Source organism: Aotus nancymaae, unplaced genomic scaffold (assembly GCF_030222135.1).
Source record: "Aotus nancymaae isolate 86718 unplaced genomic scaffold, 86718_ANA_hifiasm-v0.15.2.pri h1tg000001l, whole genome shotgun sequence".
In the NCBI taxonomy this organism is placed as follows: Eukaryota; Metazoa; Chordata; class Mammalia; order Primates; family Aotidae; genus Aotus; species Aotus nancymaae.
In genome coordinates this window covers 2,445,491-2,469,226 of record NW_026988412.1, presented here as the reverse complement: position 1 = coordinate 2,469,226, position 23,736 = coordinate 2,445,491, and the positions used below count along the sequence as shown (strand labels likewise).

Sequence of the window (23,736 nt, the reverse complement as noted above, 5' to 3'; positions counted from 1 at the left end):
TCAGGAAGGGGTCCAGTTTCTGCTTTCTGCATATGGCTAGCCAGTTTTCCCAACACCACTTATTAAACGGGGAATCCTTTCCCCATTGCTTGTTTTTGTCAGGTTTGTCAAAGATCGGATGGTTGTAGATATGTTGTGTTGCCTCCGACGCCTCTGTTCTGTTCCATTGGTCTGTATCTCTGTTTTGGTACCAGTACCATGCTGTTTTGATTACTGTAGCCTTGTAGTATAGTTTGATGTCCGGTAGTGTGATGCCTCCCGCTTTGTTCTTTTTGCTTAGAATTGACTTGGCTATGTGGGCTCTCTTTTGGTTCCATATGAAGTTTAAGGTGGTTTTTTCCAGTTCTGTGAAGAAGGTCACTGGTAGCTTGATGGGGATAGCATTGAATCTGTAAATTACTTTGGGCAGTATGGCCATTTTCACGATATTGATTCTTCCTAACCATGAACATGGAATGTTTTTCCATCTGTTTGTGTCCTCTCTTATTTCGTTGAGCAGTGGTTTGTAGTTCTCCTTGAAGAGGTCCTTTACATTCCTTGTTAGTTGTATTCCTAGGTATTTTATTCTCTTTGTAGCAATTGCGAATGGCAGTTCATTCTTGATTTGGCTCTCTGTTTGTCTGTTATTGGTGTACAGGAATGCTTGTGATTTTTGCACATTGATTTTGTATCCTGAGACTTTGCTGAAGTTGCTTATCAGTTTCAGGAGATTTTGGACTGAGACGATGGGGTCTTCTAGATATACAATCATGTCGTCTGCAAATAGAAACAATTTGACTTCCTCCTTTCCTATTTGAATACCCTTTATTTCTTTTTCTTGCCTGATTGCTCTGGCTAGAACTTCCAGTACTATACTGAATAGGAGTGGTGAGAGAGGGCATCCTTGTCTAGTGCCAGATTTCAAAGGGAATGCTTCCAGTTTTTGCCCATTCAGTATGATATTGGCTGTTGGTTTGTCGTAAATAGCTTTTATTATTTTGAGATACGTTCCGTCGATACCTGGTTTATTGAGGGGTTTTAGCATAAAGGGCTGTTGAATTTTGTCGAAGGCCTTCTCTGCATCAATTGAGATAATCATGTGGTTTTTGTCTTTGGTTCTGTTTATGTGGTGAATTACGTTTATACACTTGCGTATGTTGAACCAGCCTTGCATCCCCGGGATGAATCCTGCTTGATCATGATGGATAAGCTTTTTGATGTGCTGTTGTAATCGGCTTGCCAGTATTTTATTGAAGATTTTTGCATCTACGTTCATCATGGATATTGGCCTGTAGTTTTCTTTTCTTGTTGAGTCTCTGCCGGGTTTTGGTATCAGGATGATGTTGGTCTCATAAAATGATTTGGGAAGGATTCCCTCTTTTTGGATTATTTGGAATAGTTTCAGAAGAAATGGTACCAGCTCCTCTTTGTATGTCTGGTAGAATTCAGCTGTGAACCCATCTGGACCTGGGCTTTTGTTGGGTGGTAGGCTCTTAATTGCTGCCTCGACTTCAGACCTTGTTATTGGTCTATTCAGGGTTTCGACTTCTTCCTGGTTTGGGCTTGGGAGGAGGCAAGTGTCCAGGAATTTATCCACTTCTTCCAGGTTTTCTAGTTTATGTGCATAGAGTTGTTTGTAATAATCTCTGATGATGGTATAAATTTCTGTGGAATCTGTGGTGATATCCCCTTTATCATTTTTTATTGCATCTATGTGGTTATTCTCCCTTTTCTTTTTTATTAATCTGGCTAGTGATCTATTTTGTTGATCTTTTGAAAAAAACAGCTCCTGGATTTATTGATTTTTTGAATGGTTTTTTGTGTCTCTATCTCCTTCAGTTCTGCTCTGACCTTAGTTATTTCTTGTCTTCTGCTAGGTTTTGAATTTTTTTGATCTTGCTCCTCTAGCTCTTTCAATTTTGACGATACGGTGTCAATTTTAGATCCCTCCTTGCTTCTCATGTGGGCACTTATTGCTATATATTTTCCTCTAGAGAATGCTTTAAATGTGTCCCAGAGATTCTGGTATGTGGTGTCTTCGTTCTCGTCGGTTTCAAAGAACATCTTTATTTCTGCCTTCATTTCGCTGTTTATCCAGTCAACATTCAAGAGAAAGTTGTTCAGTTTCCATGAAGCTGTGCAGTTCTGGGTTGGTTTCTGAATTCTGAGTTCTAACTTGATTGCACTGTGATCTGAGAGACTGTTTGTTATGGTTTCCATTCTTTTGCATTTGCTGAGGAGTGATTTACTTCCAATTATGTGGTCAATTTTAGAGTAGGTGTGATGTGGTGCTGAGAAGAATGTATATTCTGTGGATTTGGGCTGGAGAGTTCTGTAAATGTCTATTAGGTTTGCTTGGTCCAGGTCTGAGTTCAAGTCCTGGATATCTTTGTTAATTTTCTGTCTCGTTGATCTGTCTAATATTGACAATGGGGTGTTAAAGTCTCCCACTATTATTGTGTGGGAGTCTAAGTCTCTTTGTAAGTCATTAAGAACTTGCCTTATGTATCTGGGTGCTCCTGTATTAGGTGCATATATATTTAGGATCGTTAGCTCTTCTTGTTGCATTGATCCTTTTACCATTATGTAATGTCCTTCTTTGTCTCTTTTGATCTTTGTTGCTTTAAAGTCTATTTTATCAGAGATAAGAATTGCAACTCCTGCTTTTTTTTGCTCTCCATTTGCTTGGTAAATCTTCCTCCATCCCTTTATTTTGAGCCTTTGTGTATCCTTGCATGTGAGATGGGTTTCCTGGATACAGCACACCGATGGGTTTTGGCTTTTTATTCAATTTGCCAGTCTGTGCCTTTTGATTGGGGCATTTAGTCCATTTACATTTAGGGTTAATATTGTTATGTGTGAATTTGATCCTGCCGTTTTGATGCTAGCTGGCTGTTTTCCCTGTTAGTTGATGCAGATTCTTCATTGTGTTGATGCTCTTTACCATTTGATATGTTTTTGGAGAGGCTGGTATTGGTTGTTCTTTTCTATGTGTAGTGTCTCTTTCAGGAGCTCTTGTAAAGCAGGTCTGGTGGTGATGAAATCTCTGAGTACTTGCTTGTTCGCAAAGGATTTTATTTTTCCTTCACTTATGAAGCTTAGTTTGGCTGGATATGAAATTCTGGGTTGAAAGTTCTTTTCTTTAAGGATGTTGAATATTGGCCCCTACTCTCTTCTGGCTTGTAGGGTTTCTGCTGAGAGATCTGCTGTGAGTCTGATGGGCTTTCCTTTGTGGGTAACCCGACCTTTCTCTCTGGCTGCCCTTAGCATTTTCTCCTTCATTTCAACCCTGGTGAATCTGACGATTATGTGCCTTGGGGTTGCTCTTCTTGAGGAATATCTTTATGGTGTTCTCTGGATTTCCTGGACTTGAATATTGGCCTGCTTTGCTAGGTTGGGGAAGTTTTCCTGGATAATATCCTGAAGAGTATTTTCCAGCTTGGATTCATTCTCTTCATCACATTCAGGTACACCTATCAAACGTAGATTAGGTCTTTTCACATAGTCCCATATTTCTTGTTGACTTTTTTTCATTCCTTTTTACCCTGTTTTCTCTAATCTTGCCTTCTCGTTTTATTTCACTGAGTTGATCTTCGACCTCTGATATCCCTTCTTCTGCTTGGTCAATTCAGCTGTTGAAACTAGTGCATGCTTCGCGAAGTTCTCGTGTTGTGTTTTTCAGCTCCATCAATTCACTTATATTCCTCTCTAAGTTGTCCATTCTTGTTAGCATTTCATCAAATCTTTTTTCAAGGTTCTTAGTTTCTTTGCATTGGGTTAGAACATGTTCTTTTAGCTCACGGAAGTTTCTTATTACCCACTTTCTGAAGGCTGATTCTGTCATTTCATCACACTCATTCTCCATCCAGTCTTGCTCCCTTGCTGGTGTCGAGTTGTGATCCCTTGTAGGAGGAGAGGTGTTCTGGTTTCGGGTGTTTTCATCCTTTTTGCGCTGGTTTCTTCCCATCTTTGTGGATTTGTCCACCTGTCGTCTTTGTAGTTGCTGACTTTCTGATTGGGTCTCTGAGTGGATGTCCTGTTTGTTGATGATGAAGTTATTTCTGTTTCTCATTTTTCCTTCTAACAGTCTGGCCCCTCTGCTGTAGGACTGCTGAGGTCCACTCCAGGCCCTGCTTGCCTGGGGATCACCTGCAGCAGCTGCAGAACAGTAAAGGTTGCTATCAGTTTCTTCTTCTGCTTTGTCCCAGAAGGATACCTGTCAAATGTCAGTCTGAGCTCTCCTTTATGAGGTGACTCTTTGGATATACAGGGGTCAGGGAGCTGCTTGAGGAGACAGTCTATCCTTTATAGTAGCTCAAGTGCTGAGCTGTGAGCTCTGTTGTTCATTCAGAGCTGCTGGGCAGGTACATTTAAGTCTGCTGCAGCAGAACTCATAAACCCCTTTTTTTTTCCCCAGGTGCTCTGTTCCGGGGTGTTAGGGCTTTATTTAGGAATTTCTGTTATGCTGCTGCCTTTTTTTCAGGGCTGCCCTGCCCAGCAAGGAGGCAGGCTAGTCACTGTCTGCCTGCAGAGGCTTTGCTGAGTTGTTGTGGGCTCCGCCCAGCTGCCGTGTGAACTTCCCTGCAGTCCTGTTTATATGGGTGTAGTTAGAACTGCCTTGGCAATGGTGGCCCACCTCTGTAATGACAGACTCTCTCTGTAATGGTGGGTTGCCTCAGCAATGGCAGGCTGCCTAGGCAATGGCAGACTGCTCCATAGTGGTGGAGTGCCTTGGTAATGGTGGACACCCCTCCCCCATGGAGCTGGACCGTCCCAGGTTCAGCTGTGCTTGCTGTGAAGCTCTCAACCCAGAGCGTTTCCAATTGCTGTCTTTTTTTTTTTATGGGGGTGGGACCAGCTGAGCCTGATCACCTGGCTCCCTGCCTCATAGCCTTTTTTTTTTTCTTTTAGTTGAACGGTCGACTCTCTCACCTGCTGAAAAGGTGCCGGGATCTGTGTGCTTTCCCGTGCGGCGACCCACTGAGTTGGCTGAAACAGCGGTGCTGAGATTCGTGGCACTTTTTTTTTTTTGCCTGGGAATCTCCTGGCCTGGCTCCCTGTTTCAGTCCCCTTTTTTAATCAGATGAATGGGCGACTGTGGCTTCCCGGACCTCCACTCGCCAGACCCAGACCAGTGTGTTTTTTACAGAGAACCACTACACCAGGGCGCCGGCAAAACAGCCGTGCCGGCCAAAACAGCCACATGGGCCAAAACAGCCGCGTGGGCCAAAACAGCCACGCTGGCGACCCATGGGACTCCTCCGCCTGGGATTCTCCTGGTCTGTGGGCAATAGAAATCCATCTGGAAATGCGGCGTCCACTCACCCTCTGCGCTTTCACTGGGAGCTGCAATCCTGAGCTGCTCCTAAGCGGCCATGTTCAGTTCGAAAACAAATTCTTAAACACTCACAGACCAGGTATCTGTGTCCATTCATTAAATGGAGAAGCTCTTAATATAGTCCAGATTCCAAATAAATTACATTTGGCTTCCTGCTTGAGGCTGGCAGAAAGAACACCTCTTAGCAGCTTAAATTCTGCTCTTCCAACTCCAGACACTGGCCACGCCAAGGCTGCTTGTTTTTGCCTCTTGGCTCCCCATGCTCACTGTGCTTTCCAACTTCTTTCCAGTCCTCACTCCAACACCGTTTCTGAGCTTGTTTTTTTGTTTGTTTTTAAAAAAGACATTATCCTACTCTTATCATTTCCCCTTAGTTTCTTAATTATTTTTTTCTTTTCTGAGTCTAACTCTGTCACTCAGGCTGGAGCACAGTGGCGCAATCTCTGCTCACCGCAACCTCCGCCTCCTGGGTTCAAGTGATTCTCCTGGCTCAGCCTCCCGAGTAGCTGGACCTACGCCCACCCACCACCACACCCAGCTAACTTCTTTTATTTTTGTATTTTTAGTAGAAACAGGGTTTCACCATATTGGCCAGGCTGGTCTTGAACTCCTGACCTCAGCTGATCCACCCACCTTGGCTCCCAAAGTGCTGAGATTACAGATGTGAGCCACCACACCTGGTCCCTTAATTTCTTTAAAGCAAAACTACTAAAGAAAAAAATGTGGTTACCAGTGAACATATACATATATTTAAGCCAAAAGCACTAAGTATTCCCAAGCAGTCTCCCATTCAAGTACCAGGCTCTACACTGTTTAGCTTCTGAGATCAGACAAGATTGGGCATGTTCAGGGTGGTATGACCATTAACTATCAGGTAACTTTAGAGAACAGCTTTGACAGCTGTTAAAAGATTACAACTGGGACACATACCACACAATAATACTTACTTTTAGTGTACCCAGTTTATTCTTGTTACTAAAATCCAAATGAAATGAAAACAAGAACAAGAGACAATGTATATGTGTACTTAGGCATGAAATCAGACAATCAGTGTTGAAGGACTCCTTACCTTGGCATTCAACTCGTCTACTATGAAGTGGCAGAGGGCAGCTTTGAAGAAGTAATCCTTTGCACTGTACTTCAACAAAGGATTATCCATTGTGTTTGCCCCAACCTAGGCACAGAAGAGAGGTTAAATTTAAAAGGTTTACACTGTTATATCAGGCAAAGTAATTCTCATCTGTTATCCTTTAGAAAATAATTATATGTTAGTTTACCTATGAAATATATTCTTTTAAACCAATACACACAGTAGAAATTTTACTAGACAAGACCATTAAATACATGAAGTCTTAACCAGTTAAAAATGGCTCAGAAGAATTCTGCTTCTAAGAAGATGGAATAAACATCCTTTTCCCTATTCCTCCCACTAAGCACTACTAAAAGCCCAGGACATTTTCTAAAAAATGAACATCTGTGAAAGGTGGACAGAAAATGGCAGACCAGCTAGGAACGAAAACATGGTGAATTCCCTGGGGTTTCTTTTCCCTTCCTATATCCATGGCAAGAAACTGAGGAAATCAGCAACCTAGAAATGCCAGTATGCACAGACCAAAAGAGAACAGATAAAAGCTGCTCTCTCTGGCCAAAGGACTAGAAAAGAGGCACATCAGCAAGAGAGAAAACACTTAAGACAGTAACCACTCTACTCCAGCCAAACACTGCAGAAAAAACTGAAGCTCTAACCCCACTGACATCATCAAAGGCTGAAGAAGGAGTCCTGAAGTCTATTCTTGAAAGACTGTAAGAAGGACCCTAATATCTTTGCTGAGGAGCTTCAGATAAGGTCAAATAGGGAACTGAGGCTTCATACCCACCCAACACCCTGCCACTAAGGCAGTGCAGACCACACTGGGAGCCTGCATCCTGTCTACCCAGAAGGAATGAGGTTCTCCTTTCCCCAGCTGTTGTGCTGTCAGAAGAGGTCTAGTGAAAAGGTGAAGACTTTCACCATCACCAAGAACAAACCAGCACTGTGCTGGCAGAAATGGATAAGAAGAGGAGATGCCACTTCTGCCCAGGGCTGACTAGGCCCCTCAGGTGTCAACAGAGACCTGGTGGGGAGCTGACACTTCTACCTCCACCTGGCACTAATGAGGCAACATCCTCACCTCACCCAGCCAGAGGAGTGTCAAAGAAGGCCAGATGAAAGAGAAGTTTTAAATAAGATCCAGTCTCATAACCTAATGTGCAAATGCCCTCTTTTCAATCAGAAATGACTCGTAATACCAAACACACGGAAAGATCTCAGGCTAAATGAAAAAAGACCATTAACAGATGATAGTTCCAGATAACAGAAATGTCTAAAATATCCAACAAAGATTTTAAAGCGGCCCTCATAAAAATGCTTCAACAAGTAATTGCAATAACACTTGAAACTAATGGAAAAATAGAAAGCATCCACAAGGAAAAAGGAAGCCACAAAAAAAAACAAGATATAAACTAAAAACAAATGAAAATTTCAGAACTGAAAAAAATAGTACCATATATAAAAAATGGGTGGGCTCAACAGCAGGATAAAAGGGACAGAGGAAAGAAGCAGTGAATGGAAGACAACAACAGGAACAACAAAGAGAAGACAGACTGACCAAAAAAAACGGAACATCAAGGACCCATAGGACAAGAAAACAGTGTCTTACTTTTGTGGCATCTGTGTTCTAGATGGGGAGGAGAAAGAGAAAGGGACTGTTTGAGTGCCATGGTTCATGCCTGTAATCCCAGCACTTTGGGAGGTCAAGGCAGGTGAACCACTTCAGGTCAAAAGTTTTAGCCCAGCCTGACCAGCATGGCAAAACCCTGTCTCTACTAAAAATCCAAAAATTAGCCAGGCATGGTGGCGAGCACCTGTAGTCCCAGCTACTTGGGAGTCTGAGGCAGGAGAATTGCTTGAACCTGGGAAGCAAAGGTTACAGTCAGCCAAGATTGCGCCATTGCACTGGTGCGCCTAACCAACAGAGCAAGACTCAGTCTCAAAAAACAAAAAAGCGGGGGAGCTGAAAAAGTACTTGGAAGAAATAACTGCTAAACAATTCTCAAATTTGACAAGAAACATAAACCTACAGATTCTGTAAGTTTAGTGAAACTCAAATAGCTTAAAACCAAATATATCTATTTAAGCCATATTATAATTAAACTTCTGAAAACTAAAGACAAAGAAAAAAATTATGAAAGTATCCAGAGAATAACACCTTTTTTATAGGTAAAAACAAGCTGAATGACAGCTGACTTCTCATCAAAAACCATGAAACTGGCTGGGCATGGTGGCTCATGACTGTAATCCCAGCACTTTGGGAGGCTGAGGTGGGTGGATCACTTGATGTTACCAAAAGTTGGTAAAACCAAGGAAGCCATAAAGTACACATTTTTCAAACTAAAGGAAAAGAACAAGCAACTTAGACTTGTACTCCCAGAGAAACTATGCTTCAGAAATGAAGGCAAGATCAAAACATTTCCAAATAGAGGAAAATTAAAATCTGTTAGCAAACCTACCCTAAAATGACAAAAGGAGGTTCTCTAAGTACAAAGGAAACAGTAATTTTGGAACATCCAGAAGGAAGAAAGAACATGGTAAGCAAAAATATGGGTAAATATAACAAGCTTTCCTTCTTGAGTTTTCTAAATTATGTTTGATGGCTGAAACAAAAATTCTAACATTGACTCCTGTGGTTCTAAATGTATGTAAAGGAAACATTAAGACAACTATATATTGAATACGGAGAGTAAAAGAACAGAAAGAGAGGAAAGATTTCTATATTTCACCAGAACTGATAAAATGATGACACCATTAATCTGTGACAAAGTTATGTAAATATAATGTAATACCTAGAGCATTTAACCACAAAAGCTACACAAAGAGATATACCATTGATTCTCCAACAACACGAGTTTGAACTGTGTGAATCCACTTATACATGGACTTTTTCAAACAAACGTGGATTGAAAATACAGTATTCTTAGGAATTCAACACCCACATAAACGGAAGGCTGACTTTTTGCATATGTGAGCTCCATAGGGCTGACTGTGAAACTTGACTTTGCACAGATTGTGGTATATGAGAGAGGTCCTGGAATTAATACCCTGTAGACAATGAGGAATAATTGTACTTAGAAACACTAGAAAATCAAGTGGGCTGGGCATGGTGGCTCACACGTGTAATCCTAGCACTTTGGGAGGCCATGGTGGGCAGATCACTTGAGCTCAGGTGTTCAAGACCAGCCTGGGCAACATAGCAAAACCCCATCTCTACAAAAAATAGCCAGGTGTGGTGGTGCATGCCTGTAGTCCCTGCTATTCTGGAGGCTAAAGTGGGAGGACTGTTTGAGCTTGGGAGGTGGAGGCTGCAGTGGGCCAAGACTGCACCATTTCCCTGCAGCCTGGATGCAGAGTGAGAGCTAGTTTCAAAAAAAAAAAAGCAACTCACAAAAAGGATGGAAAAAGAAAACAGAGAAACAAAAAGCAAAGAACAAATAGAAAGCAGAAAATAAAATGGCAGAAGGCAGAATTAAGCCCTAACATACAAATAACTTCATTGGCACAGTGGATTAAAAAACAGGATCCAGACCAGGTGCGGTGGCTCACACCAGTAATACCAGCACTTTGGGAGGCCGAGGCGGGCAGATCACCGAGGTCAGTTAGAGATCAGCCTGGCCAACATGGTAAAACTCCATCTCTACTAAAAATACAAAAACTAGCCAGGCGTGACAGCACATGCCTGTAATCTCAGCTATTCAGGAGGCTGAGGCACAAGAATCGTTTGAACCTGGGAGATGGAGAGTTGCAGTGAGCTGAGATCAAGTCACTGCACTCCAGCCTAGGTGACAGAGCAAGACTCTGTCGAAAGGAAAGGGAAAAGGAAAAGGGAAAAGGGAAAGGGAGAAGAAAAGAAGTAAGATCAGCAAGTTTACAAAAGAACTCAACAATGCCATCATCCAACAGGAGCTAATCAATATTTATAAACATCACCCAGTAACAGCATAATTGTTACAGAATATCCAGGAGATGGGAGAAACCACTGGGTGAACAGGAGGATTTTATTAAGGTGGCCACTGGCTCAAAGGATTAGCATCCCAAGTCTGAGCCCCGAAGAAAGAAAATGGGGTACTTTTATACATCCAGGATGATGTTGCAGCTAACAGGTATACAGAAGTCAGAATCAAGAACAGTTAATTAATTTGTAACATGTCTTATGATGTACGTTACATTTGAAAAATAGCATTTTGAGAAACGCATTGTACATTCTTTGGGTATTATCTTGCCCTGTGCTCTTGCAGCTGGTCAGCAAGAAAAACAGGAGTCTTGACATGCCTGGGAACTTTGCTGAGAATGTGGGGAGAATAGATAAGGTAGGTTTTACAGGGAGTTAGTTAAGTTTAAGCAGAGCTGGGGGTTAGGTTTTATATTAAACAGCACACAACAGAGCAAAATTTATTATATAGCAACTATAAATTATAAGGTTTGGTTTTTACTATTATTGCCATTATTTCTCTTCTTCATAATCATAAAACATATGCCAAAACACACCACCTTCTAGGCCATAAAACAAATCTCAACAAATGTGTAAGAATTAAAATCACAGAAAATATGTTCTCTAACCACAATGGAATCAAACAAGAAGTCAACAACCAAAAGATTACAGAAAAATCTTCACTAAACACTTGGAAATCAAATAAAACACTACTAAATAATCCATGGGTCACTGAAGTTTCAAGGGAAATCAATAAATACAACTAACTGAATAAAAATAAAAGTATGATGACATAATAAAATTAGGAAGTAAGCCAAACCTGTGAAAGGGTAACAAATGCATACACAACAAAGATTAAAATCAGCAAGCTATACTTCCACGTCAAGTACCCAGAAAAAGAGCAAAACAAATCCAAAGAAAACAAAATGGAGGAAATAACAATGAAAACAGAAATCTGAGGCCAGAATCACCTTGATTCCAAAACCAGATAAAGATACCACAAGAAAAGAAAACTAACAATCAATATCCTTTATGAATATAGATATAAAATCCTCAACAAAATGTTAGCAAACCTATTCTGGCACTTACAAAAAGTAAAGTCAGCCACAAAGGTAGTCAACATCTATGTCATTGGTTCCCAATAAAAACTCAAGACATCGGGTTTAGGGGAGCTTCCCTGGCTAGCAGTAGTCTATGCTTATTTTCACTCAGCACTGTTGGGGGAAGTAAGTATTATTTATGTAACTCCACTGAGATAGGACAACTGAAAGCTCTTCCTGGAAGTCTTCTGGACCCTGCCCTATGAGTTTCTCCTTTCAATGATTTTAATCTGTACCCTTTTGCTGTGATAAACCATAATTGTGAGTATAACAGCTTTCAGTGGGTTCTGTAAGTTTGTCTAATGAATTATTAAACTTTAGGGTGTTCTTGGGAAACCCCTTAAAGTTTGCAATGACCAAGTCGAATTTATTCCAGAAATGTAAGGTTGGTTCAACACATGAAAATCAATCAATGTAATATACAATGTTACACTGATCAGGACATTTGCTAACTCAATAGATGCAGAAAAAAGTTTGACAAAGGACAAAAACTATATGCTTATCTCAAGAGACACAGAAAAAAGTCTGACAAATAAAGGACAAAAACTATGTTTATCTCAATAGACACAGAAAAAATGTCTGACAAAATCCAATACCCTTTGATAATAAAAACATTCAACAAACTAGGAAGAGGGGGAAACTTCCTCAAACTGATAAAGGCATTTACGAAAACCACACAGCTAATATCAATATCATACTTAATGTGAAAGACTAAAGTTTTCCTTACAAGATCAGGAACAAGACAAGGATGTCTGCTCTTGTCATTTCTATTCAACACTGCCCTGGAGATTCTAGCCAGGGCAACTGACAAAATGAAGTAAAATTCATTCAGACTGCAGAGGAAGAAGTAAAACTATTGTTATTTTCAGGTAACATGATTTTGTGTATAGAAAACCTAAGGAATCCACATAAAAAAACCTACTAGAGCTAATAAACAAGTTCAGCATAGTTACAGGACAAAAAATTGATACAAAAATTCAACTGTATTTCTATACACTAGCAATTAACACTCATAAAAGGAAATTAAGAAAATTCAATTTGTAGTAGCATAAAAAAAACAAAATACTTTGGAGTACATTTCACCCAAAAAGTACAAAACCTGCACACCAAAAACTACAAAACATTGTTGAGCAAAATTAAATGCTGATCTAAATAAATTTAAAAAGCATTGTGTATTCATAGACTGTCAGAGTTAGTATTGTTAAGATGGCAATACTCTCTGTGATGACTGATTTTATGTGTCAACTTGAATGGGCTACAGGGTGCCCAGATATTTGGTGTTATTCTGAGTGTGTCTGTGGGGTGTTTTTGAATGAGATTAACATTTGAATCAGTAAGATGAGTAAGCAGATTGCCCTCCCGAATGTGGGTGGGCCTCATCCAATCTAATGAAAAGCTGAATAAAATAAAAGGTAGGGAGAATTCATTCTCAATGCCTGTCTTAGAGGCAGGACATATATTCTCCTGCTTGAGACTTGGACTCAGACTAGAACTTACACCATCAACTCTCCTGGTTCTGAGGCCTTTGGATTTGGGCTGGAGCTATGCCATTAGCTCTCCTGGTTCTTCAGACTACAGATCTTAAGCCTTCTCAGCCTATATAATCAAGTGAGTCAATTCCTTACAGTAATTTCTCTCTCTAAACACACACACACACACACACACACACACACACACACACACACACACCCCTACACCTCTTACTGATTCTGTTTCTCTGGAAAACCCTAAAAACACTCTCCAAATTTATCTACACATTCCATACAATCCCTATCAAAATCTAAGCTGGATACTTTGCAGAGATTGACAAGCTGATCCTAATATTCAGATGAAAATGTAAGGGATCGGGAATAGCCTAAACAATTCCAAAAAAGAACAAAAAGTTGGAGGACTCACACTTCCTGACTTCAAAACTTACTGTAAAATTACAGTAATCAAAACAGTGTAATACTGGCATAAAGATAGATAAATAGAACAATGGAATAGAGAGCCCATAAATAAACTCTCATATTTCATACAGTGAAATAATTTTCCACAAGGGTCCTAATACCATTGAATAGTTAAAAGCCTATTCAACAAATGATGCTAGAAAAACTGGATATCCATATATAAAAGAATAAAGTTGGACCCTTACCTCATACTATATACAAAAATTAACTCAAAATATATAAAAGACCTAAACCTAACAGCCAAAACCATACAATTCTTAGAACAAAACAGAAGGGAAAAGCCCCATGATATCAGATTTTGCGATTATTTCTTGTATATAACAACAAAAGCCAAAGGAAAAAAGACAAATTGGACTTCAAAAATATTAAAGACTTCTGTGAATCAAAGGACATTAATAACAGAGTAAAGAGAAAACCTACAGAATGAGAGTAAATACTTGCAAATCACCTATCTGATAAGGGATTAATATTCAGAATATATATTATTTTAGAACACTTAAAACTCACCACCAAAAAACAAAAAACTTAATTAAAATCTGGAGAAAGTACTGGAATAGAGATTTCTACAAAGATATACAAATGGCCAAAAAGTAAATAAAAAGATGCTCAACATCACTAGTCATTAGAGAAATAACAAGAAAAAACAGAATGAGACAACATTTCACACTCATTAGAGTGACTATTATTAACAAAAAAAAAAACAACAAGTGTTGATGAGGACGTGGAGAAATTGAAACCCTGTGCATTGCCGGTGGAAAGGTGCAACGGTGTAGCTATTGTGAAAAAGTCTGGCAGTTCCTCAAAAAGTTAAACATGGACTTACCACATGGCCCAGCAATTGCAATTCTATCCCCAGGTATATAACTAAGATAACTGAAAACACCCCACAAAAACTTTAACACAAATGTTCACAGCAGCATTATTGATAATAGCCCCAAAGTGTAAAAACCCCAAACATCCATAAATTGATAAATAAATAAACCAGGAGGTATTACTCAGCCATGAAAAACAACGACATACTGACATTTGCTATGACATGGATGAACCCTGAAAGCAATACACTAAGTGAAAGAGGGCAGTCACAAAAGGCCACCTTGTATTTGAGTTCATATATATTCAAGGTTCAGAACAGACAAATCCAGATAGTCAGAAAGTAGATTATGTCTTCCAGGGACTGGAAGGAGAGAACGGACTGCTAGGCTTGTTTTGGGGATGCTGAAAATGTTCTGGAATTAGGTAGTAATGAGTTACACAGCTTTGTGAATAGACTAAAAACCACTGAACTATACTCATTACATGATGTGTGGATTATATCTCAATAAAAAGAAAAATAAAAAGTTTAAAAAAATGACTCAGAAAATTTCTCTCCAAGAAAACAACAATATCCTCACCTGCTCATAGATCTCGATGGCTTTCTGGTACTGCTCAAGCTGGGCAGCATATGCTGCCACCTTCAGCAGACACTTGTTTGCTGAGCTGAAATCAAGAACAAAAGCAGAGTGAATAACAAGCCAATGGAAAAATAAAAGATGTGTGCTGGGCCTTAGTACATCTTCATTTGGTATAGTCAAATACACTCACAGAGTATGAAGAAGTATCTTTTATCACACATAATAAAAACTATTAAATTATATTAAGAAAAGTAATACTTGCCTGTTGGATTCTTCTCCTTTGTAATAATCAGCAGATTGTTCATAATGCGCAATAGCCTGAAAACATACATATTTTATTCACACATAATTTATTTGGAGAGTTGCATTTTAAAATTACATTTGCAAAGGTATTTTTCTGTAAATAAATCTACTCCACCAGTAAACGTTTCACAACTCAGCCTACTTTCTTTAGGAAATACAAGAAAGCATGTAAGCAGAATGCTTGCTGGCCATCAAACTCTGTTTCTCCCTCCCCATGTGGCATATGCCCAGCTACACCATTTCCTCAGCTTCCTCTATAGTAAGGGGCAGCCCGTGACTAGTTCTCTCCAGCAGATTGTAAACAGACATGCAAGGGGCCATATATCTCACTTTCCATCCTTCTCCAGGCCTTTTTCACTTCCCATGAGATAGGATGGCAATGACCAAGTCCAGAGTGACACTGGAAGCTAAAGATCGAAATGGCAGAACTGTCAGGCGGGTTCCTAAATAACTACAAAGGACACCATGTACTTCCCATCTCAGTGTCCCTACCACTGTCAAACCCTCAGCAGCCACATTGGATTGTTATTTTAGAGAAATATGAAGCCCTAATTACACTTTAGGTCTATGACTTGCAGCAAAGACTACTACTAATACCTTAAGTGTCACCTAAAATAAGGGTGTTGCCTTCAATCTAAAATACATGGCATTAAGTGGAGAGGAAACAGAAGTTACAGGCCAGAAAGCTAGAAGTCCCTGTCATGCTGTGATGGAAATCAGTGAAATCAAGCATGTGACAACTCAGAAAAAAGAATAGGTGCCTACCAAAACTAAGCAAAATGGCCAAGAAGAGCCAGATGATAGCGTGTACCACTATTTTTAGCACAGTTTTGTGAGCGCTGAACTCTGGAAAGAATCAGCTGCTTTGTAGACAGTTGTAAAAGGGAATAGACAATGTCTAGAAATAAGGCTCTCATAAGATTGAAAAAAATATTGTATACCCCAAATAACAAGAGGTAAGTATGAACAGTTCTTGAAACCAGAGCTCTAGCAAAGTTTTTCTCTAATAGGTCAGACAATAAATAGTTTCGATTTTGTGAGCTATACAATCTTTGTTGCTACTCAGCTCTCTTGTGGTAGCATAAAAGCAGCTATAGACAATATATAAATGAATAAGTGTGGTTGTGTTCCAATAAAATTATATGAACAATGAAACTTCTGATTTCATATAATTTTTACGTGTTGCAAAATACTTTTTTGTCTCAAGGATCCAAAACTGTAAAAACCATTTTTAGTGTGCAAGCATATAGAAGCAGGTAGTGGTTTTGCAAACTGCTTGAATTACAAAGGTTTCCCAGCAAATGCAAATAAGGGAGTTAGCAGTCTTCGAAAATCAGATTAAATGCGCTGCCTTCCTGCCCAAGCCCATTAGTTCAGTGGCTTCAAGACGGTTCCTAGGAGTTAGAAGAGAGCCACAGGGACAAGAAAACAAATAAAACAAAACAGGCCATGGAACTATGTTAGAAAATTACTTAGACCCATCAAACCCCATGCCCCAACCTCCCTGAAGACGGTGGTGGTGATAACCAAGAGCAGACGCAGAGCTACCAGAAGGCCACAAGCTAGAAGTGACAGAGCCAACATCAGCCTCTCTGGACTGCAGAGGATCCCGGCCTAGAACATTCACACTGAACAGTTCTGTGAAAAACAGGCACTCATACTGTGTTTATATGATGACATTTTGGATCCATGATTTCAGTCATTTAGCATAACCTAACTAATATGCTCCCCAAACATACATATTTTTAAGCATTATTTAGACTAGGACAAAAAGTGGAAAAAATTTAAGTGGTTAAATATAATGGGATACTGTGCTATGATTAAAGGTAATTGATGGAAAGTGTTAATATAAAAAGTTTTTCTTTCTTTTTTTTGAGACAGGGTCTCATTCTGTTGCCCTGGCTGGAGTGGCATGAACAAAGCTCACTGTAGCCTTGACCTCCTGGACTCAAGCAATTCTCCCACCTCAGCCTTCCAAGTAGCTGAGACTACAGGCATGTGTCACCATGCCCAGCTAATTTTTAAATTTTTCATACAAATGAGGTATTTTCATGTTGCCCACGCTGTTCTCAAACTCCTGGGTTCAAGCAATCCTCCCATCTTGGCCTCCCAAATGCTGCAATTACAGGCATGAACCATCATGCCTGGCCTTCATGGAATATGAATTTTTAAATGCAGCTATAGAAGAATAGGGACACTATGGTCCTCTTTTCTGCAAATACTTAGTAACATACAGAAACAGTCTGGAAGCAAACATTTCTTTGGAACACCTGTCAGAGCTGTCATGTACACACACGTGGGATTACATGATGAAGGTATATCTCCTCTCACTAAAATGTGAGCTCTGTGAGGGCAGGGCCCATGACTGTTCGGCTCATCATCATAGCCCCGGGCCTATCATGATGCCTATTACAAAAGTGGGTACTCAGTAACAGATGCTAAGTGAATGAAGGCAAAGTGCATCACAAATGAAGGCTGCCTATTAAACTACTGCCAATATCATGATTATGTGGAATGCTCAGGAAATGAAAGTTTTTCAGTGAATTTATGATTAATCAATAACCTCCTTTCAACTAGCCTCATTCTCTAAAGTGCTTAGCACCCTTTCCCATCATAATAAACTAGGTAAGTCATGATAATCCTGACCAAATCTTTCTGTGGAGAGTACTGGATTACATAACCTCTTTTCAGGGCAGACAGAGTATAGCTACTTATCTTCCTAATTCTTATAGCACCAGAACTCAATGAATAAATAGGGTTGGGTTAAACCATATGTAACTGCTGCTTTGGAGATAAAAAAGAAAAGGCAAGATGTTGACAATTTGGTGTAACTTAACACTTTACCAATAATCGTACTGGCTCATTAGAATTTTAGAGATCTAAACTACAGCTACATTTATGATAGTGAAAGAAAAAAATTCAAGTTTGGTTTTTAATAATGCTAATTAAAACCAATCATTAAATTCCATAGTTTTCCCAAGTTGTGACAGATTGTACTTGAAAAAAAAGCACAATTCGCTGGTTTAACAGAGAAGTTTCAGGGAAGAGACTGGCCACACGTTACCTCTAAATGTTCACATCTCGTTTGGAATTTTAACATGTAGTAAAATTTACCAGCTACAAGCAGATCCTTACACACCAGAAATCAGCCCACCTAGATATTTGACAATCCCACGGACTATAATAAATGTCAAAAGCAGAACACAGCCACCAATAACAACAGCACACATAACAATAAATCCAGAAACTAAGACCAGCTAGTTATCCTGTTATTTAAGTAGAGGGCCAAAGAGGTCACAACATTTCCACTTGGGGCACCTAGATGAGTGTCACGACACATGGAATTCTGGAATAAGAAACAAGGCCCTTATGATTGTATCAATGATGCCATAAAGCAAATGCAATTTCCAGGCTTAAGAGTCCACTATGCATGTGAAATAGTCTTAGGTAGCTTTAAAATGGGATCAATTCTTTAGAACAAATGCACCTAGATGAGACCTAACATAAATCTGCCATATACACCTATTCTATGCTGTAACAAACAGTATCAAATAAGCCTCTCCAGAGGATGAAAACAGAATTGAATTATATTTCCTCTAGATCATTTAAAAAATCATCTAAAGAGGACCCATTTATTATGTGGTTTAGCAGTTTAAAGTAAAAGAAGTAATGTGGGAAGGCGAAAGATCTCTACAATGAGAATTACAAAACACTGCTCAAAGAAATCAAAGAAAACACAAACAAATGGAAAAACATCCCATGCTTATGGATAGAAAGAATCAGTATCATTAATATGGCCATACTGCCCAAAGAAATTTAGATTAAATGCTATTCCTGTTAAACTACCAATGATCTTCTTCACAGAACTAGAAAACACTATTTTAAAGTTCATGTGAAATCAAAAAATAGCCTGAATGGCCAAAGCAACCCTAAGCAAAAAGAACAAAGCTAGAGGCATCATGTTACCTCACTTCAAACTATACTGCAGGGCTATAGTAACCAAAACAATATGGTACAACAGACACACAGACCAATGGACCAGCATAGAGAGCCCAGAAATAAGGCCACACACCTACAGCTATCTGATCTTTAACAAAGCTGACAAAAACAAGAAATGGCAAAGACTTCCTATTCAATAAATGGTGCTGGGATAACTGGCTAGCTATATGCAGAAGATTAAAGCTGGACCCCTCCCTTACACCATATATAAAAATAGACTCAAAATTGATTAAAAACTTAAATGTAAAACCTAAAATGATAAAAATCTTAGAAGACAACCTAGGCAGTACCATTAGGGACATTGGAACAGGCAGATTTCATGACAAAGACACCAAAAGCAGTTGCACCAAAAACAAATGTTGATACATGGAACTTAAGAGCTTCTGCACAGCAAAAGAAACTATCAACAAAGTAAACAGACAACCTACAGGATGGAAAAAAATACTTGCAAACTATGTATCTGATAAAGGTCTAATATCCAGCATCTATAAGGAAGTTAAAAATTTGCAAGAGAAAAACAACTTCATTAAAAAGTGGGCAAAGGACACGAACAGACACTTTTCAAAAGAAGACATATATGCAGCCAAAAAGCACTTGTTAAAGATCAGTATCATTAGAGAAATGCAAATCAAAACTATAATGAGATAGCATCTCACACCAGTCAGAATGCCTATTATTAAAAAGTCAAGGGCTGGGCATGGTGGCTCATGCCTGTAATCCCAGCACTTTGGGAGGCTGAGGCGGGCGGATCACCTGAGGTCGGAAATTTGAGATCAGCCTGCCAATGTGGAAAAACCCTGTCTCTACTAACAATACAAAATTAGCAGGGTGTGGTGGTGCATGCCTGTAATCCCAGCCGCTCGGGAGGCTGAGGCAGGAGAATCGCTTGAGCCTGGGGTCAAAAAACAAATGCTGGTGGGGTTGTGGAGAACACTTATACACTGTTGGGTGGAGTATAAATTAGTTCAACCATTGTGGAAAGCATATGGCGATTCCTCAGAGAGCTGAAAGCAGAACTACCATTCAACCCAGCAATCCCATTACTGGGTATATAGCCACAGTAATATAAATCATTCCACCATAAAGACACATGAATGTTCACTGCAGCAGTATTCGCAATAACAAAGACAAGGGATCAACCTAAATGCCCATTAATGATAAAATGGAAAAAGAAAATGTGGTACATATACACCACAGAATACTATGTAGCCATAAAAAAAGAACAAGATCATGTCTTATGCAGGAACATGAATGGAGCTGGAAGTTATTATCCTTAGCAAATTAATGTAGGAACAGAAAACCAAATACTGCATGTTCTCACTTACAGGTGGGAGCTAAATGATGAGAACACCTGAACACAAAGACGTGAACAACAGACACTTGGGTCTATTTGAGAGTGGAAGGTGGGAGGAGGGAAAGGAGCAGAAAAGCAAAATGCCTGGGTGATGAAATAATCTGTATGACAAACCCCTATGACGCAAGTTTACCTGTATAATAAATCTTCACCGGTAGCCCCAAACCTAAACATTAAAAAATTTTAGAAACTCCCAAAACATGTTATACATATTTTTAAGGTTTCACAAGATTTTTATTTGTATTGGGTAGGTTACATCTGCTTGATTTATCAGCTACTAAAATACTCTCTCAAAAAAAAGAAGTAATGTGAAGTTATGAAACTACACACTTCATTGTCCACTAGCTAAAATCTGTGAATGATCTAAAATCAAAAAAGAGACACTGGGTAGTAGAGCTGAAGGAGAAGAAAGTCATCTGTAACAATCCAGATATAAGGTCTCTTGGGTGTAACTGATTGTTCAAACATTAATTTCACAATCCACCAACAACAATTCTGAGTCCAACCAGGGAAGAGAAGGTAATAATGTTTCCTTTTATTTTTTTTTTTAAGAGGATGTCTCACTATGTTGTTCAACTCCTAGGCTCAATCAATCCTCCCACTTCAGCCTCCCCAAATACTGGAATTACAGGCGTGAGCTACCACGCTTGGCCAGGTAATGATGTTTCTAAACCACATAGGAGCTCAAACATTAGGGACCATAACAATCTAACCCTGTGCCTGCATGTGTGCACGCATGTGTGTGTGCACGTGTATGTGGGTTCAGTAATATTCTTAAATTGGTTTTGCTTTGTTTTTTTTTTCAGAGATGGAGTCTCGCTCTGTCATCCAGGCTGAAGTGCAGTAGTACCATCTTGGCTCACTGCAACCTCTGCCTCCTGGGCTTAAGAGATCCTCCAACCTCAGCCTCCTGAGTAGCTGGGACTACAGGCATGTGCCACCACTCCTGGCTAGTTGTTTTGTATTTTTAGTAGACACAGAGATTTGTCATGTTGCCCAGGCTGGTCTTGAACTCCTAGGCTCAAGCAATCCTCCAGCCTTGGCCTCCCAAAGCAGTGGGATTATCGGCATCAGCCACTGTACCTGGCCTTTTTTTTTTTTTTGAGAGAAAAAAAAAAGAGTATGTCACATTTCATTTTATCTGTTCTCAAGTTGATGGAGACTCATGTGTTGGAGACAATACCTGGGCAGCAGAAAATGACACAGCACTGCAGGCTCTTGCCCCAGAGTGCCCTTCTGATCACTATGAAAGAGGAAGCTGGAACCGGAGCCTCTGCTAGCAAAGACACTCTGTGCACAGTGCTTACCCCTGCGAGATTCACTCAACTTCAATAAAGATACTGTGCATCCCAGACACCCTTCCTAAATAAATACCCCAGCCACACCAGACCCATCTCCCTCCCATCCTGTCATCAATTCCACACCAGGGAACAAAGAAGGTTCAGATCCAGCTCCATCACCTTTCTCCAAGATACACATATAACCTTTCAAAAAGAAGGTTCACATGCACATGTCAATGCACAGGGTGTCCCTGATTTGATCAAGATCACGGAGTATCCTCAGAAAAGGGTGGTGATTACAAAAAAAAAGGAGTCAAATAATAAACTTTATGTAACAAATCTAAGCAAATTTTGTGCTGAATAACCGAAAGGTGGAGGTCACATAAAGTCTAGAGTGAACGTTAACAATGCTAGTCCAATTTCAGTACTGCCTAGGAGACCCTTCCCTGGACCAAGATGACTCCATTTGGTATGGTGGAGGTAAGGGTATCATTTGTTTATTTAGCAACTATTTAGACTCCACTAGGTCCTAGAGTTCTGGGCTCTCGGGACACATCAGTAAAGCAGAGATAAAGCTCTCGACACATGTGCCCATTCTAGCGGAAGGAGAGAAACAACCAACATAAGGATGATGAGCAAGCCTATGAGAGGGCATGTTGACATCTGCTCAGCAATATGAGAAGAAGTTAAGTGAGGTGTGTGGGGGTCTGCTATGTCTTCCTGCGGGGCTAAATTAAATAGGAGTCGTGATAGACTTCATGGAAAAGGTAATAAATGAGCAAAAATGGAAGGGCACGGGGAAGTTAGCCAAGTGGACTTGAAGGATGTGAGGAGTCAGCCACATGGATATCTGGGGAAGAGCTCTGAAGACAGAGGAAATCACAGGTACAGAGGTCCTGAGGCAGAAGCGCTCATCTGGCACATGTGCGGAGCAGCAAGGAGGTCAGCATAGCTGTGCAGGGTATGCCAGGGGAGGAGACTAAGAGAAAAGAGAAGAGGCCACACAGGTTCGTGAGGAGTGTGGGGCTGGGAGGAAGAAATTCAGTGGAGCCATGAAGGCTCTGCATAGCGCCAGCTGTTCCTCTGAGTGAAAGGGGTACTAATGAAAGGCTATGAGCAGTGGAGAAACAGAATATGATACAATGCTTAGAAGGCTAACTCTGGCTACTCTGTGGCATGTGGGTGTGGGGTTGGCAAGGTAGAGGGAGCAGGGAGTAGAAGCAGGGAGACAAGTTTGAAGGACCCTGTAGCAATCAAGTGGGAGCTGGGAGACAAGGTGGTGAGTTATGCTGAGATTTGGGAGCAGGAAGGAAAGCGCTCACAAAAATTGCTCAAAGGTTGGATGTAGAGAAAGAGAAAAGGCAAGGAAGCCTGTAGTTCAGAGGGGAACACTGGTTGGGGACAGGGCGTCTGAGTTGAGAAGCCAGTCTCAGACATGCTGGGTTACAGATGACTGCTGGACAAAGTTGAGAGGAGAGCAGGCAGATGGATACAGGAATCTGGCATCTGGAGATAGATCTGGGCTGCAGTCAGATTTCTGAGTCACTGGCCTACAGATGATACTTAAAGCTGTGATGCTGACTGTGTAGAGAGGTCACCTCTTAGGCTTTCTTCACTGGGCCTTAGAGTACTAAATAATACAGCTGAAGGTTCTTTTGGCAATGCTAATGGCCTGACATGAATCAGAGAGTGGAAACAATGGGTGATCTCTGTAAATCTTAACCAGCTCTCATCTTATATGCCCCCTCCAGGAAAACAGCCCATCTACTTAGCCAGCTAGACGCTGAAAGTCTCCATGCGAGGCCATCTATGATCACTCAAACTGAGGAGAGAGTTCTCTGAGTCAGCCTGCTTCACATCTGAGAAAGTGTGCCCACGGCTTACCTTCTCAATGTCTACAAGTTCAGTCTCATAGATCTCTGCAATAGTAATGTGGTGCTTGGCTGCAATTGTAAACCTTCCCTAGGGGAAAAAACAAGAAAGGGTCACACACCTATTTTACCTATCTGAATGCCAGTT

The 23,736-nt window shown here is 40.3% G+C and overlaps 1 protein-coding gene across 2 annotated transcripts in view; it reads right to left on the bottom strand.

The window, feature by feature from the left end:
• The window catches only part of NAPB (NSF attachment protein beta), a 52,436-nt gene that overhangs the window by 6,976 nt on the left and 21,724 nt on the right, over positions 1-23,736 (bottom strand). For both annotated transcript variants that reach the window (XM_012438543.3, XM_064374528.1), the window contains 4 exons: positions 23,602-23,679; positions 15,044-15,099; positions 14,782-14,866; positions 6,387-6,491 (listed from right to left, as the gene is read on the bottom strand). In XM_012438543.3, the coding sequence (XP_012293966.1) occupies positions 6,387-6,491; positions 14,782-14,866; positions 15,044-15,099; positions 23,602-23,679 (324 nt within the window). The remainder of the gene's footprint in view (positions 1-6,386; positions 6,492-14,781; positions 14,867-15,043; positions 15,100-23,601; positions 23,680-23,736) is intronic.